The 17,344-nt window shown below is 47.7% G+C and overlaps 1 protein-coding gene across 4 annotated transcripts in view; it reads right to left on the bottom strand.

Moving 5' to 3' along the window:
* Nucleotides 1-5,086: 5,086 nt before the first annotated feature.
* LOC108941564 (zinc finger protein 385C-like) overlaps nt 5,087-17,344 on the bottom strand; it is a 103,660-nt gene continuing 91,402 nt past the window's right edge. For all 4 annotated transcript variants that reach the window (XM_018764322.2, XM_018764323.2, XM_018764324.2 and 1 more), the window contains 6 exons: nt 15,403-15,571; nt 9,227-9,535; nt 8,905-9,092; nt 7,350-7,448; nt 7,041-7,130; nt 5,087-6,924 (listed from right to left, as the gene is read on the bottom strand). In XM_018764322.2, coding sequence (XP_018619838.2) covers nt 6,694-6,924; nt 7,041-7,130; nt 7,350-7,448; nt 8,905-9,092; nt 9,227-9,535; nt 15,403-15,571 — 1,086 coding nt within the window. In that variant the 3' untranslated portion in view covers nt 5,087-6,693. The remainder of the gene's footprint in view (nt 6,925-7,040; nt 7,131-7,349; nt 7,449-8,904; nt 9,093-9,226; nt 9,536-15,402; nt 15,572-17,344) is intronic.

The following is a 17,344-nucleotide window of genomic DNA, read 5'->3' as shown; positions in this document are numbered from 1 at the left end:
AAGCTACTAACAATTCATCTATGCAGCTGGGTGATTTTTATTGAAGCAACTCGGTAAGTACTTTCAGGAGTGTACTACAGTAGGGGCAGGGATTCGTACCTGGGCATTTCTTCGGGTCTTACGGCTGTAGGGCTCTGTCTCTAACCACTGCACTTCCTGCCTCACTGTTGTTTCTCAAAATGCACCTGTGAGATTCGGTAACATTTAATGCATTTGTCCTTTGGCTCTGGGGTTTCATCAGATTGCCAAGTTGTCCACTTACTCCATCTTGGTCATGTCCACAGAAGCCTGCAAAATAAAAGGCAATAATGTGCCCAAAACACAGACCTCCAGAGCTTCCTGCAGCATTATCCGACGTCCTGTGTCTGTCGTCCAGCTACCCAGTAGAGGACAGTGTATTTGTTCCTCTGTGCTCAGCACTGCAGTTCACACACACACATGTATTTTCTGAACCGCTTGTCCCATACGGGGTCGCAGGGAACCGGAGCCTACCCGGCAATACATGGCGGAAGGCCGGAGGGGGAGGGGACACACCCAGGACGGGACGCCAGTCCGTCGCAAGGCACCCCCACTGCAGTTCAGTGCTGGCTTTAATAATGAGGAGTGGGTGTCACCACCTGAGCTTCTCGCACCAACTTTAGCCCAGATCGCAGACAGAAGCTGATGTAGAAGCATTACAGTATGTGGAGATGGTCCAGAACGCGGCCAGTGAGACCAGTACACTGAACATGCAAGTCCATTGAGACGTCTTCACAAGGGCTCTGTCTCTAACTCTGTGAGCAGCCCTTTGACGAAAGGCCACAAGTTGCCAAGTTAGGGAAAAAAAAAAGCATTCGACTCTCTTTAGGCTAACCGAATTATTGTAAATATTTCTGAACATTTTAAAATTACTGTGTCACTGTACGAGTGTTCATTGGGCTATTTATGGTGTTCAAATAACTTTCTCACTGCAAGAAGCCCATGTTCGATGGTACTGCCACCGTTGGCAGATGATGCGTTCCAGCAACGAGCTTCTCAGTTCATCACAGTCAGTTTTCCCTTTTTATCAGATGTCATCTATACCATCGCATTACAAAATGGTTAATAAAATGTAGGATATGATGTCCTTTGCTCAGAAACACAAAACAACAGAATCCAAACAGTATCTACATCAGTCACAGGACATTTATTAAATGTTTACCTTAACAGATAAACTATGATTAAGTTAAAATATATTAAGCAGTGGCTTATCAGAGATGGTGTAGACAGAGTTCCTTGAGCTGTTACTTCATAGGGCTCAGCAATAAACAATGTGTCAGTCACTTTTGACATTAATGTCACTCTTCTTTCTCATTATTCCATTAAGTTTATTTACGTAAGAGACACCCATGACAGAGTTCAGGTTTACTTAGATACTTTATTGAGATTATTGGGATTCTCCAAAATTGGCGGTGCCATGTACGTGAACGCTTTTAACGGAAGCTCAAGCACTCAAGTACCCAACGCTGCACGTGTTTGCTTTTATGTGCTCTTCATTTGATCCAACAGCAGTTTGCAAGTTCTCGGGTCAGGGAGGGCTTACACTTTCTGGTAAAGTAATTTTTCACAGAAACCTACTAATGGACATAATTATGGCTATAATTAACAAGCAACCATCAAAGCCTGTGTAACATTTCAGCAGACAAACTAGCGTTCAATAATAACTGTGTCATGGAGCAAATGTGGTTTTCTGAGATGTGCAAATTAAGGGAAAAGAGTGAAAAAAGAGAGCGAGAAGTAAGGTTAAAAATGAAATGATCAAGTTTCACTTAAGGTGAAAAGGGGACAAAATGATAGATTCCTTCACTGGGCTGATAGTACTGTGTCGTATTTTAATGTTTTGTATGTACTGGCACTGCCAGTGTGGAGCCATCAGGCACCACGTTCATGGAGCGTGAGGGGTGTCTTCGTGACCAGACACAGGTTCCCACTGATGTTGTCATCTGTCTGCCTGTGAAGCTGGGATGGTTGGCTGGGGCCTGATTTCCCGTAGTTCACGTTGCCGTTTGTACGAAGTAACTCTAAAACACCTCTAAAAAGAGAGCTTCTGTAAATTAGGGACTTTTCTCTCGCTTGCGGTCCTTCCGGAGAAATCGGGAGCGAATAGCTTAGCTCGCTAACCGAGAGAGCAGCAGTGAAATTACGGTCAAAAGAGTCATTTATTACACAGGAGATAGTTAGCTGCTCCCTGGAGCTCCCTAAAATGTCACTTCCTAAAGTGTCGCATTTCTGTTACTGCTGTCACTGAAGGCGTCTCCACCGGCAGATGTCAGTCCTCGCAGGCATGACCGCCACCAGAGGAAGGAAGAGAGCGAATGCTGGCGCTTTCGTTTCACGCGCTGCCTCCCCCGGGGCCGTCTGCTCGCACCTGCTTAAAGCCCGTCTGCAGCTTGTCGTTCTAGTCGAATCTTCTCCCCACTTCACACAAAGACCTTTGGGCTCGTGACCCGGGTTCCTCCTGCATATTTATCGCTGCGCCCAACTGCTGCAAGGACAGAATTCTCATTTAAAGAGACGTTGAAATGCAGGCGAGGCCTGATGGGGCAGAGCTGAAGCACTGAGGGAAGTGGCAGGAAGGACTCCTGGGTGGTCATTTGGCCTCTGAAAGCTTCCGTGATGAGGACTTGCGGTGACACGGTGGCTATTATCAAGAGGGACAGGATGACAAGGGGGGATGCCACCTGCCATTAGTGTGACACTAAATTCAAATAAAGCAGAATGTCACGCTGATAAAGTGGAAGCTCTACCTGGTTTATTCACCCTTTGCCCCATTTCTCTCTCTCTTTCACTCACTCAGTCAGTCTCTCACACACACACACACACACACACACACACACACACACACACACACACATACACACACACACTCTTGCTCGCTCGCTCTCATCTCTCTGTCTCTCCATGTTGACAAGAACAACAGTAAATGCAATGAGGAATCTCTTATCAAAATAAGTTTTTCTTGTTTTGCCTTACAGTTATGTTACATCAGAAGATATCTCTTATACATTATACAATGAACATTACAAAGATAATACAATAAATACTGGCCATGTCCCTATAATTACTGTATTATATTATTTCAAAAGTTGTCATAATTTCCTGCTTCAGATCACAGGACTTCATTTACAAACACAACTGGATTCACAAACAATGGACTGTGTTTTAAACCAGTCACAGTAGATTGTACCACATGGAAAGACGGTAAGAAATAGATACAGGTGTCAAAGTACCGGTGTGCTTTCCCACAACCCTTCTGGTGTGTATTGGCTGCAAATGATGGCAACAAATCAACATGACAATACGAACATCTCGCTAAGGCATGAAAAGTTTCATCTGGGTTCACAAACATTTGTGCTTATTTAGAGAACTCCTTTAAATAAGGGTGACTACCGAGATACCTGCTGAAGGTGTGTGCGCTTGTGTGCGTGCGCTCCGCTGCGGATGACCTGTCTCACCTTTTTTAGTCGCTATTATTAGAACTATTTTGTCGCTTAGAAAAAGCATCTCACGGCACCTCCCACTTTAAACATGCTGCAGTAATTCACACTATGTACCTTTTTCAGCCGTACTGCGGCAGAGTGTAAATGCGGGGCCTGAACTGGCCACCATCAGGTTACAAATCAGTGTTTTACAGTTTTACACCACCATGTGACCACACAGAGACAAGTGGAAGGGAGTGACATAGCGCGCAGTGCGCGTGCCACATTTGTGAGAACGTCCTGCAGGAGAACGGCTCATCAAAGTGGTTTATTAGCTGGAAACCATACCTCATCCCAGATGGACCCTTTAATAATGTCTGTCCTCTGGGTCTGCAGGCGGAGAGAGATGGAAAAAGTTATTTTTAATGCCTGTCGGAAGATTTGTTTTGCCACCCCGTTTTGCTTTCATACATACGAACCGGAGAACTTTGAGAGGAGAAAATAAGAACGGAGAAGACGAGGATCCCGCTGGTGGAAGAGAACTGGGACGACACAGAAAGACGAGCAAGACCACCAGTGCGGTCAGTGTGACACGGCGACCGCACCCCGGTCGACAGACAGTCAAGTATTGCAGTGAAATATTGAGCACCAGCAGCTTCCTTCTGCAAACAACACTGTTTTTTTACGCATCCTCTCATTTGGCATTTGAAAATTCCTCCACAAACACACCCCAAAATAAAAACTCCTTGGCAGTGTTGTACAACCTGTGACATCTCTTCAGTCCCGGTTATTATTTCACTGCTTAGCTTTCATCTGCAGAGGTGCGTTTTGCCGTACATGGGTTCGAATCACCCTCTCCCAGCTCCTGCTTTACAGGAAACGCAGCGAACCCAGGAAGGTTGTCTTCTGTGCCGAGGACTGCCGTCTGCTGCCGTCCCGCCCTTACACTGCTCACGTAAGACATGTCCACACGAAGAGGGAACAGCGGACAGAGCGCGCTATGACAGCGATCAGATGTTCAAAATGCCGCACGCACAATTAGTAGACAAATAAAGGGCGACTTCCGTTGTCTTATGGAGCCGGAGAAGCTCACGTGTGACTGTGGCACTCGGAGTGAAATGCTAAAGCAGGGCACGCAGCTGTCAGCGTGTGCTAACTTACCGAGACGGGACCGAAGACACAGCAGTAGCGTTCCAACGGTTTTGTCACCGAGCTGTACAAATGAGTAAATGTCTGGGCAAAAACCTGCGACAGCGGCCTTCCTAACGCACATGATGGTGTTTCAGGATATATCTATTTCTCTTCAACGTAGTCACCCTTTAAGTATTGCGAAAACATAAAACACCAGAGTGGAAATGGAATAAAAAATAAACAGAACAAAATCCAGAATCTTCCAAACACATTTGAACTGGCCACACATCAACAAAACCTATATTTTCCTCTTCTAACTTACAGCAATAATAGTAATAATAATAATAATAATAATAATAGACTAAATCTCTGAGTTTGCTCTACTGTATATTCTTGCTATATAGTAATAATGTAGTAATATTTCCTCAAAAGTTTCCCATTTCACAAATTTGCCTTTAAAAAGAAACACGTAAACAGACAGACTTATTTGAAAAATTGGCTTAATAACTTCCAAGACTTGAAATCGACAGTTCCCTTTAGTTCAACGAGCAACGTCGGACACGGAACAGCGGGTGGCGCTGCCGTACTTCCCTTGGAGAAAGAGCTCCGCAAGGCGACAAGCGAGCAGCCTTGGCCTGTTTGTCTTTGGTGACAATGGCTGTCTGAGAGCAAATGTTATCGTGTATTTATGGCTCTTCTTCGCGTGTCTTTTGAGTCAAGTAATTGTTCGACCCGTTCAGAGGGAGACCGCTGCAGTCCCTCGATAATGCTAAGCTAAAACCCCGAGCGTTCGCTCGAGAGCTGCTATTTTTGGTCTCGCTGGGCTCTGTGAATGACAGTGCCAAGGCAGGAGCCTAAAAGCCTTCAATTGCTGTCCACATGTCATTTAAACGGCTTTTCGAAGCACACGAGCGGTTCGTGTCCCAGACCGCGCCGTTCTCAGCTTCCTCCCGCTCCGTGTGTCTTCTGTAAAAGGAGCCGCTCTTCTGCTCCTCCTCGGAAAGCTGGAAGACCAGAACACGGGCCCTTCTGCTCGTGGACGCTGTCCTCACGCCAGGTTTCGCACGTTCCCGTCTCACAGTTGCACAATAACTTGAAATATGGTCGCTGCGCTGCCTTTTTCTGAATCTACAGAAAGCAACTTGGCTTGAAAAAGCAAAAACAGAATGTGTCTCAAACACAAGTGCAACCTTTGAGTGCGAAACCTCTGCTCCGCGCCTCCCAGGGCCTTGGCAGTCTGTTGCCCTCCAGCCAATCTACCCCGAGGGTAACCTACGCAGTTCATTCTGTGCTCTAAATCCAGAAAGTTCTCGCAGAGCTGGTGGAATATGGACGAGACCTTTACGCCTCTTCGTCGTGTCATTTCTCAAGACTCCGTGCCGCAAACTCTGCATGTGGATTTTGATTTTGATTCTCCGCGGCAGGACAGCTGACGCCTGCACCGATACACGGCCCTCACCGTCCAGACACTTTGGGTCAACAAAAGGTTCAAGTTATGAATACGTTAAACGCCAAACATTTACATCACAACCAGTGTCAGATTGTCTTCGGCTGAACGAATCCCGGCCCTGTTTTCCACAAGCTTGAGAGGACTAATGTACTGCAATCTGAACTACCCACAATGCAATGCAGTTTGCTCTCCGGCTTGATTTGCAGCATGTGCACCGGTGCGGATGCGAACATCGAGCTGCCAGCCCTCCAGAAAAAGCCAGTCATCTCAAGATGAGACCATGTGCGTGTCAGAACCTCTGTCACATCTCATCAAAACATAGTAAATAAGTGTCAAGTAAAGGGATCGTATTTGCAGAGGCCACCTTACAAGCAAAAGTTTCTCTACTGCCACCTAATGAATAAAAAACGTCAGTTAACGCTCAGCCTACTGGTTTTTTGCTAATTGCTCTCTACTGTGTTGGCAAAGGTTCACCTAAAAAGACAAAATCAGGCAAAGTCCACCACACGGCTCCAAAGTCTTGCTTCCGTGCCAGACGTCCGTAACACGGCTCCTGTGCAGCTGGAACCCGTGTCGCTGGGCGGACGTGTCCCACGGCTCACCTGTCACTCCTGCGGGCTGCATAGTTCCGTGTACCTCAACTGTCCCCCTCACCCGCCAGGCCCTGGTGGGGTGTTAGTACGGGGAGAAGATGATGGGGGCGTGGGGTGCCCTGAGTGGGCCCGGCGCAGGCCGGAAGAGCGTGGGGCCCAGCAAGGGGGTCTGGATGAAAGCAGCGGCGCCTGCCGGGTGCCGCAGGGCCAGCGGGCTGGGTGTCACCGTGCACAGGGCTGCGGGGCTCACTGGGCTCGGCAGGAAGCCGGCGGTCAGGCTCTTGGCCAGCTGCTTGTGCAGGGCCAGTTTGGTCTGCAAAGGAAGAAGAGAAACGGTGCAAAGTCCGTCTTTTCAGCAGCGGGGCTTCTCTAGCGGCCTTGCGCTTTGCGTCGCGCCCCTCCCTAGTCACGCTCCGTCCCTGAACACACCTGAGAAGAGAGAGAACTGAGGCTGTAGTGGCCCAACACCTTCTTCATGGCTGAGACGGCGCCGCCTGCATACGTGCTCCACCTCACGCTCTGGACAGACAGACACACACACACAAGGAGGGAGACCCATGTCAAAAACTCCATCAGCATAGCACCTGCCAGGTGTGCTCATCGCAGACGGAAGCTGCCACACATGAGAACGATGCTCACGATGTTTGGCGCCCGACTGAATGTGGACGTACACGCGGGGCGCACGCCTCGAGTACCAACGTGTACACAGGCGCGCGTGACCGCGCATCCCGGACTCACCGGCAGCACCGAGCTCTGCTGGCTCTTGCTGTGGGGGGTGAACTTGGGTTTGGGGGGTTTGCCAGCCAGCCGGTCCTTGTGCCTCCTGCTGTTCATGTGCTGGAAAGACGAGGGACATCAGGAGACAAGATGACAGAACTTGCCGTAATGCTCACCCCTCTCTCCACGCATCCAAAGGGCCCACGGCTCACCTGCTCCCCACAGACGACGTACTTCACCTGCACTGCTCTAATGAAACACGCCACTGTATAAATGAGGACAACTATAAGTCGATCTAGACAAAAACCACGTGCCGGGAAACAAAGTAACCTCAACAACAATCATAATAATAACAGCCACAATCTCGTTTCTCAAATAAGAGCTGCGGTCACAAGAGTATCAGGACTGGGTCTCACACAAGATAGCTCCTTGTTCATCGCAAGCGGAACCCGCACCAAATGTAAACTGCTCTCTGCGGTGACAGATGAAGTTTCTCGTGCCTCAGAGCACCAGGGTGAGGAAAACGACAGCGCTGCAGAGTCCATCAGCCACCCGCTTTCCGTTACCCAAACTGTAAGAGGTCTCATCGGCACTTTATTGTTTTCGCTATAAAATGCCCTCGTTTGAAATTACCCTACATTTCATATTCTCCTACGGCAGTTCTTAAACATGCCCCCGTGAGACACTAAAAAACCCAGCTCCGGTGAGATAAGTTCTCAGGGCTCATACGAACATTTCGTTGCACTCCATTTGACTCAGTCCGTGGTGACGACCGCGGCGGCGCCCCGATTACACACGAACTGCTCAAGACTTTACGCAGACCTGGCACTCGCTGGGTTAACCAGAACCGAGTAATCCCTCAAGATTCCCCGCTAGAAAACAGCAATCGTTGTAAAATATGCCCAAAAACCGGCCTGCTTCCCACATAAAGACTAAGAAAAACCCACTTTAGCAGCCCATACTCTTACCATGTTCCACTGGGACTTTTACCCACCTTAGGCTATAGTGATAAGGGGCCTCAAGAGCCTCTTCTAATTTACATACTGGAATGACTGAAATGTATGTTCATGGATTATTATTGGTCACATCACCGTCTCAGTGCCTTAGTCATTTTAAGAGTGAGTCTCTCCGAAATGCTGCAAGTCTTAAAGTCTCCCGCGTCTCTTCCCCCTTTTATGGACCTCCCCGGGCTGTTTTGGCTGTGCTTAGCTAGGCCTCATGGGTAAACGCAATGTGTAGCGTCACTTCCCGTACGCCTGGAACACTTTCCAGCTGCACTATACCTCTGTATTTGCCACAGTATGGGTATCGTGATCAGGCTGCCAGAACATCAGGTTTCCCGTGTCCCACCTTTCGCACTTCAACGTGTTCAGAAGGCATTTTTGCAGAACAGCACACGGTCAATGAACACACACACACACAGTGATAAAGGCATGATGATTAGGCATTATGACGACTGCATTTTCTACTCTGTCAGTGCAGCTGAAACAACCCTGCTGACCGCAGCAGGTTCGAACACAAGCTTTCCCCGATTGGTGCTCCGAGACTCAACCCGGTGCCGCCCGTCCTCCCAAACCTGTTTGAGCTGCGTCTCCGAGTTGACGTGGATCTCGCACACGTCGCACTGGAACGCCTTGCTGGCCACGCCCAGGGTGCCCTTGGTACCCAGCCGCTTGCTCCGACCAGCCACACGGGACACTGCCGTCTTGCCCCTGCGCCGTGGCTGCACGGTCTGGCCCTCCAGCATCAACTTGTGCTTAGTGCCTGGGGTGGAGTGTACACGGCAGTCAAGGACGTAGTCGTACGGGTCACGTGATGTATGTTAGTGTTACAGCTCGTATGGAGACTGACAGAAAATCCCATAATGCAACGGGAAGGGGCCCCATCCCTCGGCGTACCGCTGTTGTGAGCCTCAAGCTGCGAGACAGAGTTCACCGTGACGTTACACACGGGACAGTGGAGGTGCTGCTTGCTGTTTTTGGAGTCTACGTCCCCCTCGTTGGAGGTGTCCGGCTCGCTGCTGCTGGGGTCCACGCAGCCCGGTTCCAGGGCGACGTCCGATGCGCTCGACCCCTGCGAGGCCGGGGAGACGTGCGGCGAGGCGAGCGGTGCCAGCTCCGGCGACGACACCTCCGACATGGGAGTGAGCATCACCGAGCTTCCCGGGACCTCCTCCTGCTTCGCTGGCTCTGGGTCCGGGTGCAGACCTGGGGGGTGGAGGTGGGGGAAGGGGTCAGGTGTCCATTAAGCAGAGTTCTCAGCCTGTTATGCAGCCAACTTAGACTGCGCGCACACACACGCACACACACAGCAATCATACATTGTTCTTTGGGTTTGTACCAACAAACCTTCCACTGGCGAGGCACCCCAAGCAGTCCGTGCCTCAGTACTGTGACCTGTCTTCCTTCAATACAAGCGTTAGTGTTTGTGCGATGGGGATGGAGAACAGGCATTACCTCATTTTTTTTTTTTTTTTTATTTGCTTACCTCTAAAATAAATTAAGCCATAACACACAATAATGGATTCTCATTTTAATCTTGAACCATAGAATCTCAGGACACAGACCTTTTATCTGCAATGTTAATGGTTACAACAGACCGTGTGAAATGAATCATGGACGTTTACATATATTATGATTGCAAATGATTCATTAAAAACTCATGCTCGGAATGCACAAAAGCAGATACTTTTTAAAAACCTTTTAAACGTAACGTCAAAAGTCAGCTACAACAGGGTGCTGGGTGGGGGGGGGGGTTCATCACTCTGCCCTCTTTCCCCCAGCTAAGAAATTCTGGATGTTTCCAGTAAAACAAAAGCACGGAGAAGGCTATGTAGTCTGTGTAATATTACCAGTGTTTAAAAAGCCATCTTTAATTCTCGTCACCAACCATCCCTTTCTAATTCCCCCACAACAGCTTTAGTAAAAATATCATCGACGGTCCTGTCGAGCGTCCGGTAAAACGTATCGAACGTTTCGCCAATTTTGCCGCAATTTAAGTCCCTTGTCAGAACGGCAACCTAGTGGATAAACAAAGGGGTAAAGCAGAAGTTACCTGTGCAGTTTTAAAATTGATTTTTAAACTTTGCCAAAGCTCAGTGAATGGAAACACTGAATACAACAAACACTCAAAGTCACTGCGGTTTAATTACACCTCCAGCCACAGGACTTGTGCTGTAACAGTGAGCCCGGGCAAAGCCCCTGTATTTGGTTCAACAGAAATAGGTATCACAAGGTATATTTACCCACGGTGAGAATCTCTCGATGACAACAGATCATTATGTTTATGCTCTACATAAACATTCGGGGTTTTTCCAGCACAGTTCCGTTGTCACAGCCGGCTTTGGTTCAAAATAATCATTCGGAGTATTTTGAACCGAGGCAGCAATAGCAGACACTTATTTGGCTTTGCATTCACGTCAATACCCCAGCTGTGCCTAACTGGGGTTTCAGAACCGGGCAGCAGATGTACCAGGGATGTGAAGACTCTTTGTTGATCCACATCGCACGGGCTGGGTTCACAGAACCGCTGCTTGGGAGGGACAACAAATCCCGTTACCCGGACCGTCCTCTGCAAGACTGTCTCTGGATAAGCAAGTTTTTAAAAATGTCACTTCAGGTGACGACTTGACCTTGTGCTGATGCTCCACTGGTCTCAGTCATTTAGGTATGTAGGCTAATTGGTTGCACGCAATTTAATTTTATTGTACTGTGTGGAAAAAATACGTATTTATCATCTATCTTCCTGTTCCGCCAATGCATTCCGTTCTGACACCCGACAAAAAACGAACCTGAGCCCTTGTGACAGCAGAACATCGTGCATCATAAACACAAAGGGGAACCAACAGCTACCATCTCTGGGTGAAATATTTGACCTACATGAAAACGCTAAGCAGATGATGAACTGCAGTAAACTGGGTCCTTTATCTGAACCTTGCGTGTTGTTTTGCTTTTTAAGTGCATCTGAGCCCATGTGCTTCATCAAGTGTATATAACAGTGAACGCGTCCACCTATTGTTGAGTTTCTTTCCAGCTCTTGGATGCAGGTATTAAACTTAATACTACGCATTAGGTGGAAGGATCTCTCTCGGATCTGCATGCAAACAAAACAAAATGCAGCGAGCGGAAAGAATGCACTACCTACCGGGCGCCACTACTCTTATCCATTTCATTTGCGCGGGCATTGGTTCATCCGGTGACGCAAGTGGCTTGCAAAGACAGAGATTACAATAACACACGTCGATGTTTGATAACATGAAGAAAACAGAGCCTGAAGAGCCTTTTTCAACAACGCTAACCGTCTCATTTGGCCACAATTACCCCCAGATCAGCCACTCCCGACACTCTGACCAGACGAGGTGTTATTGGCAGCCACGTCCAATGCAATGCGAACGAAACGCCACTCGAGCAAAATATCAATATTAAAATCGATGTCTCATTTGTTTTCTTTTCTTTATTTTTTGCACTCAACAGCATTCGGGCCAAAGCCATGAGAAGCGGTTCGTTTAAGAGAATGACCTCTGCTCCTTGAAGTACCTTGGAAGGAAAGAAGGCAGCGATGCAGAAAACCACGGCACCGTGAGACGTACGTGTGCGTATACGCGTGAGTGCGTGTCTGCGTCTATGTGTGCAAGTCAAGGCGAGCTGGGCTTGCTAACATGACACGCTGCTTATCTCTGCATCTCTGGCTACTGCGCAACCTGTCTGGTTGCTCAGGTCAGCCCCTTGCACAGCAAAACAACAAAACAACATCATGATTGAGGCTTGATATAATAATGGCTTGTGTGCTTCTGCTCCTAGTCCACCATTCTGTGTGTCTACATCCGTTTGTCCACTTGCTCTCTCCGAGGACTCTTGATGGACACGGCTTCCTGAAGGCTCTTCTGAGAAGGCCGTGCTCTTTTCAGGCTACGCGCTCAACAGCACGCGGTCGACAGCATCCGTACACCAATCGGTGACAACAATAAAGGCTCCTGTTTCTTAGTGCCGTTTGAAGAAACCCAGAATATTGTTGAGAGGTTGCCCAACCACTTTAAAAAAAAAAAAAAAAAAAAAAAAAAGAGAGAACACCTACGGGTATCATGCTGTGTTCTGTCATGGTCAAAATCTGTCAAAGCTTTACCGGCAGCACGGCTTCTGATGTCAAACCTATGAAAGTTTCAATTCCTCTAGAGAATGAAGGCATCTTTTCTGTTCAAAGTGAAAAATCAAGCAGAAGGAGAAGCGGCAGCCGGGTTTACGCTGCTAATCAGCAATCAGGCAGCGGTCCCTCAAGCAAAATCATCAATTTGTTGTGCGTCTGAATTTTGCGCCGCTCCGCAGCCCTCAGAGTATCGACAGAACCGATACCATTAATGGCTTCTGCGTGCGCCTGGCTTGTAGCATATTGGCAGCACACTGCGTGCTCTTCAGACACGGCGAAATTGCTTCTGTTCAGCTGTGGACACTGCGGTCTCAAAGTGGACTCTTAAGGTTAATTTTGGATTGCTGTGCCTTTCAACCTCTAACCTTAGCAACAGAAATGCAGTTTGCCTGTGTGAGCAGGGCAAGTGGGGGGCAGAGACATGTGTGGTGCTGAGTGCAGAGACACGTGTTACTTTAGATGTGCTGGACCCCCACACCGAGTCATACCAACTACCATGGTCCCGCGGCACTGCCTGGATGGTCACGGACGTTGCAAAGTCCGAGGGATGACTGCGGATGTCAGTTCTCTACGGATGTCCAGCCACGGAGGACTCAAAAACCGTATTCCAAACAGTAGGCAAAAGGTAAAAGAGAACATGACAGGTTTAATATATGCTGGAAAACGTCACACAAGACCGATTCGACTCCACAGCCATGCTAGCGGCGTATTTGGCCTTTCGACATCAAAGCTTGCCTGCGTCTCCTCATTCCTGGTTCGCTTTCTCTCATCCCCTCCACAGCCCCCACCAGTCTCCTCCTCCCTTGCTGTCTCGTAGAAGGAATCGAGCCGGTTTACTGGCTGTTTACCGCAATCAGACGCGCAAAGATTGGCTCCTTGTCTGCGGTTAACGACAGATGCAGCTAATTTCATAGAGCGTTAATTTCTGGGCATTATCACGTTACAAAGATGCGCTGTCACAAAGTATGACTGGGCTGCTCTGATGAGTTTCAATTTCACATTAGGCCAATTATAAAAAGGGGTTTATTAAAGTTTGTACCTTGTCACAAAATTGCTCTCAAGCTTAAATTATTTGTAACATAAAACCAGTTAAAACTTATCCCCCCTTCGCCCATTTCCCTCTCTATCCCTTTCGTCTCCTCTGTTCCCATTTCTGTCTGCTGTGGCGACCCCCTTTCAGATACGGTCGACTAAAGAATCTCCAAAGAGATCTGAGAGAAAAGTAATTATTTTGCCTTTTGTCAAGTTTTCCCTCTCGGTTCACATGTTGCTAGAGAAGGTGTGACTTATGATTTAGCCTTTAATTTCACTTTCTCCGGCGACTAATAGCAAAAATAATGTATGCACAAGCTTTTATACTAACTTTTTTACAAGCCACTGATAGAGAAAAAGAGATTTAGGCCTGGATGAACATCAAAAAACCTTATCAAGTACATGTATTTATCCACTGACACTTTAAGGCTTGAGGACCAAGAGGTTCCGTTCAAGCTGCACAGCTGTAGTCGATCCCAGTATCAGCATCCATTTGCATTTCTTCCTCCCCTTTCATTTTACCTGCTCTACACATGTCCAACACCCCAGTGATGAAAATTTCAGTTCAAGAGTTCAAGAGTTTATTGTCATGCGTACAGTAAACAGTTCGTTACACCATACAATGAAATTCTTACTCTGTCAATCCTCTCAGCAGCCTATGGCATAAATTGTAAGGACATAAGGAAAGAAGAGATGAGAAGTAGAGCACTGTGGGGAAATTTAAGGTAAAAGTCACTTATGTGGCGTCGTGGTTAAAGCTGCTGCCTCTGGCGTCAGAGGTTGCAGGGTTGAATCCCACCTCCTGAATCTGACCTCCATCCTTGAAAGCGTGACTGATAATGTACATTACTTGCCTCTTGGATCGGTGGGGTGGGGGTTCCTAAAACACAATGTGACTGAGGAATTGCCGTTTTCTCCTGCCTAAGTGCCACTTACAATAAATTCGTAGCTCTTAATAATTCCCCTCGAAGATAGCGATCCCAAGGCTGCCCGTCCCAAACATTTTCCTGGAAGAGTACCATATCAACACATGTTACACCAATCATTTTAACTGACAGAAACCCTGACATAAATGTTCCATGGCTGTCAAAAGTCTGTTGTCTGTTGTCGCGGTAACTTGGAACTATTTTACTCGGGATCACAGGTCCACAATAACTGCCAGTCACTCAAGTGCAGCCTTCGAACACTGCGTCGCATCCATCAAATTAAAGCTTCCCCATCTCTCCCGCTCTTTATACAGCTCTGCGAGAGTGGCCCACGGGGACCGCTTCTGCGAGAACCGCAAAAGGAGCAATTGTGAAGCACGAGCGTGATAAACACCCGCCGGAGCTGGAGATCGATACGCAGCCCCTCTTTATTAACTGAGCTGCACTCTCTCCGTCCACCTTTTGCACCACCCCCACGGAGTCCTTAAGGCTTCCCGGCCATCAATCGGGGACTCGTGCTGAGGAGTGGCGTGTGGTCCGGGAAAGGTCTGAAGTCACGGTGCCTCGGTATGGCTGCCTAGACTATTGCTACTAAGCACACTGCTGCTTGGCTGTGAAGTATGCAGTTGGGACTAGTGAGGATGAGGAATAGGAACATTCCCCACACAAGAGAAAAGGCACAGCAAGGCAAAAAGGGGAAACAGATGGGTGAATTTTAGAGAAATGTATCATGCTATTACTATCAAAAACACTGTTACAAATAAAGGTCCAAAACAATTTGAAAAATAAAGCTATATATTTACTGTTCTAATAATAAATGTATTACCATTAAAAGTGGATTATTAAAAGGGCAATAAACACTGACAGCTTTAAAATAACAGCCCCATAATAATGTACCAAGATATAAACAAATACCAAGAGTATGAACAGAAATGTTAAGATGTGGAACTCTTTTCACTCTGGAATGTACTTACTGCCGTCCACTGATGTGGGCACACCCTCCACTGCACCCGCTTTGTCCCGCTCCCTCTCCCGCTGCCTCCCAGCTACCTCCCCAAGGCGTCGCTGCTTGTTTTTCTGTGCCTCCAGTGCCTTCAGCTTGCGGGAGTGCTTGTGGCCCTTGTAGTGTGCCTCTGCCTGATTCTGTTGGGATCGAGACGACATGGAGGCGTCATCTGGAGGAAAGCTACACCATCACACCACGCCCGCAGACCATGCCCACATGCTACATCTTGGCAGAAGGCCGATTATATCCTTTGCATTAACGGGCCCCCAGTAGCAAATGGACCGAGCACCAGCTTTCGAGGTGATCAAAGCAGTTTGAATGTACAAATAAGAGGAGCACACTTGATAAGCAAGAACACGAACAGCAAATACTAACATATTACGCGACCCTGGGGATGTGAGCAACAGAACCAACGCTCATCTGAGATGCACTGAGATCAGGAACTGTTGGTAGAGTACGCCATTTGTGGTGCACCTTTTCAATGCAATGCATTCATGTAATGAATCGTAACAAGTGAGAGTCTCATTTTCACTATGCCTGATGTCGAAAAACACGAGATTCGGTACATACAAAAGGGGTCTGAGAGCAGAATGTGCGGGTGATGAAGGGTGACCGTAGCCTCAGGCAGGTGCTGGACTCAAAGAAAGGATGGATCTCGAAGTAGTAATTAGAGCATATCAATTCCACGATGCCTCAGTAGGTGACCAATGTGTGAACAGGAAGATGGCATCAATGCCCTGCTGGCATGATGGTCATGTAACCTCTTCTGTGGCCTCCATTGGCTGGCATGTCCTGAACAGTGCTGCCTCCCAAGAAACTGGGGAGACAGTCAACAACCTGTCTTAAGCAAGCTCCTGCTCACAGGAGCCACCTCAAGCCCCCAGTGAGAATTGATGAGCAGCAACAATCCACCGAGTTCCTGCAGCACCAAGACATTTCTGGACAGGTGATAAAGAAGGTTTCCTTTGGGACAGACAACAACAAAAGTAGCATTATGAATCCTGCTCGAGAGGACCCATGCAGTAAGCCTACACAATCGCACGATTGTGCGTGACACAAAACCTGAGTAAATAAAGCGGAAGCCTTTGTTCTCATCGATAAGCCAATCCAAAAAAATGAGCCAATCGAATTGACTCTCCGAACGGAGCCTCGGGGAAAGAATGGGGAATCGGTGCAGTAAAAATAGCAGCAGATGAAATGTTCGTAATGAGGATTTACATTTTTGAGCAAAGGCTCTTTAGAGAAAAATATAAATGTACTAACACTCACGTGTGTGCACACACATACAGGCAGCAGCAAGAAGGGCCTGTTCACACCTGATAAGAACATAAACATGGTGAGAGGACCTGGGGCAGAGTTCTAAGATATTTGATGTGAAAATAAGTCTTGCACGCGGGCGGACACACACACACACACACACACACACACACACACACACACACACACACACGATGTGTAGAAGCTGCAGTAATTCCTGAAATAGCTTGACCGTCACGACCCAGTGAGAACAAAAATAAACCCCACAAGCAAGAACAGCGACAAGTGTAAACAAAGTCATGTTCAAGCTCTGTGGTTTACTCCATAAGATTTTACTTGGCCAACTTCATGTACCACACCGACTGCCAGCTACCAAACATTAAATCAATGTTAGCATTTCAGGCTCCGCTCCAGGTGTTACAGGATGGTACCCAAATCTGTCGACCACGGGAGATTAATAGGAACTCCGTTAAAAAGCCATGCACGAAACGCTGACGCCCCACGTCTGCTGTGCTTTGCCCTCCACCAAGAGCAGGTAAAGCTCCAGTGTACATAAATATGCCTGTCCACTGCCTCTATATAGAAAAAACAAATCACTCTCCCTCTCCCATACTCCACGAGGAAAAATACACATGGATTTTTTTGATGGATAC

This window comes from Scleropages formosus, chromosome 8 (genome assembly GCF_900964775.1).
Source record: "Scleropages formosus chromosome 8, fSclFor1.1, whole genome shotgun sequence".
NCBI lineage: Eukaryota > Metazoa > Chordata > Actinopteri > Osteoglossiformes > Osteoglossidae > Scleropages > Scleropages formosus.
Note: the sequence above shows the minus strand (reverse complement) of the source record. Positions and strands in the feature narration are given on the sequence as shown.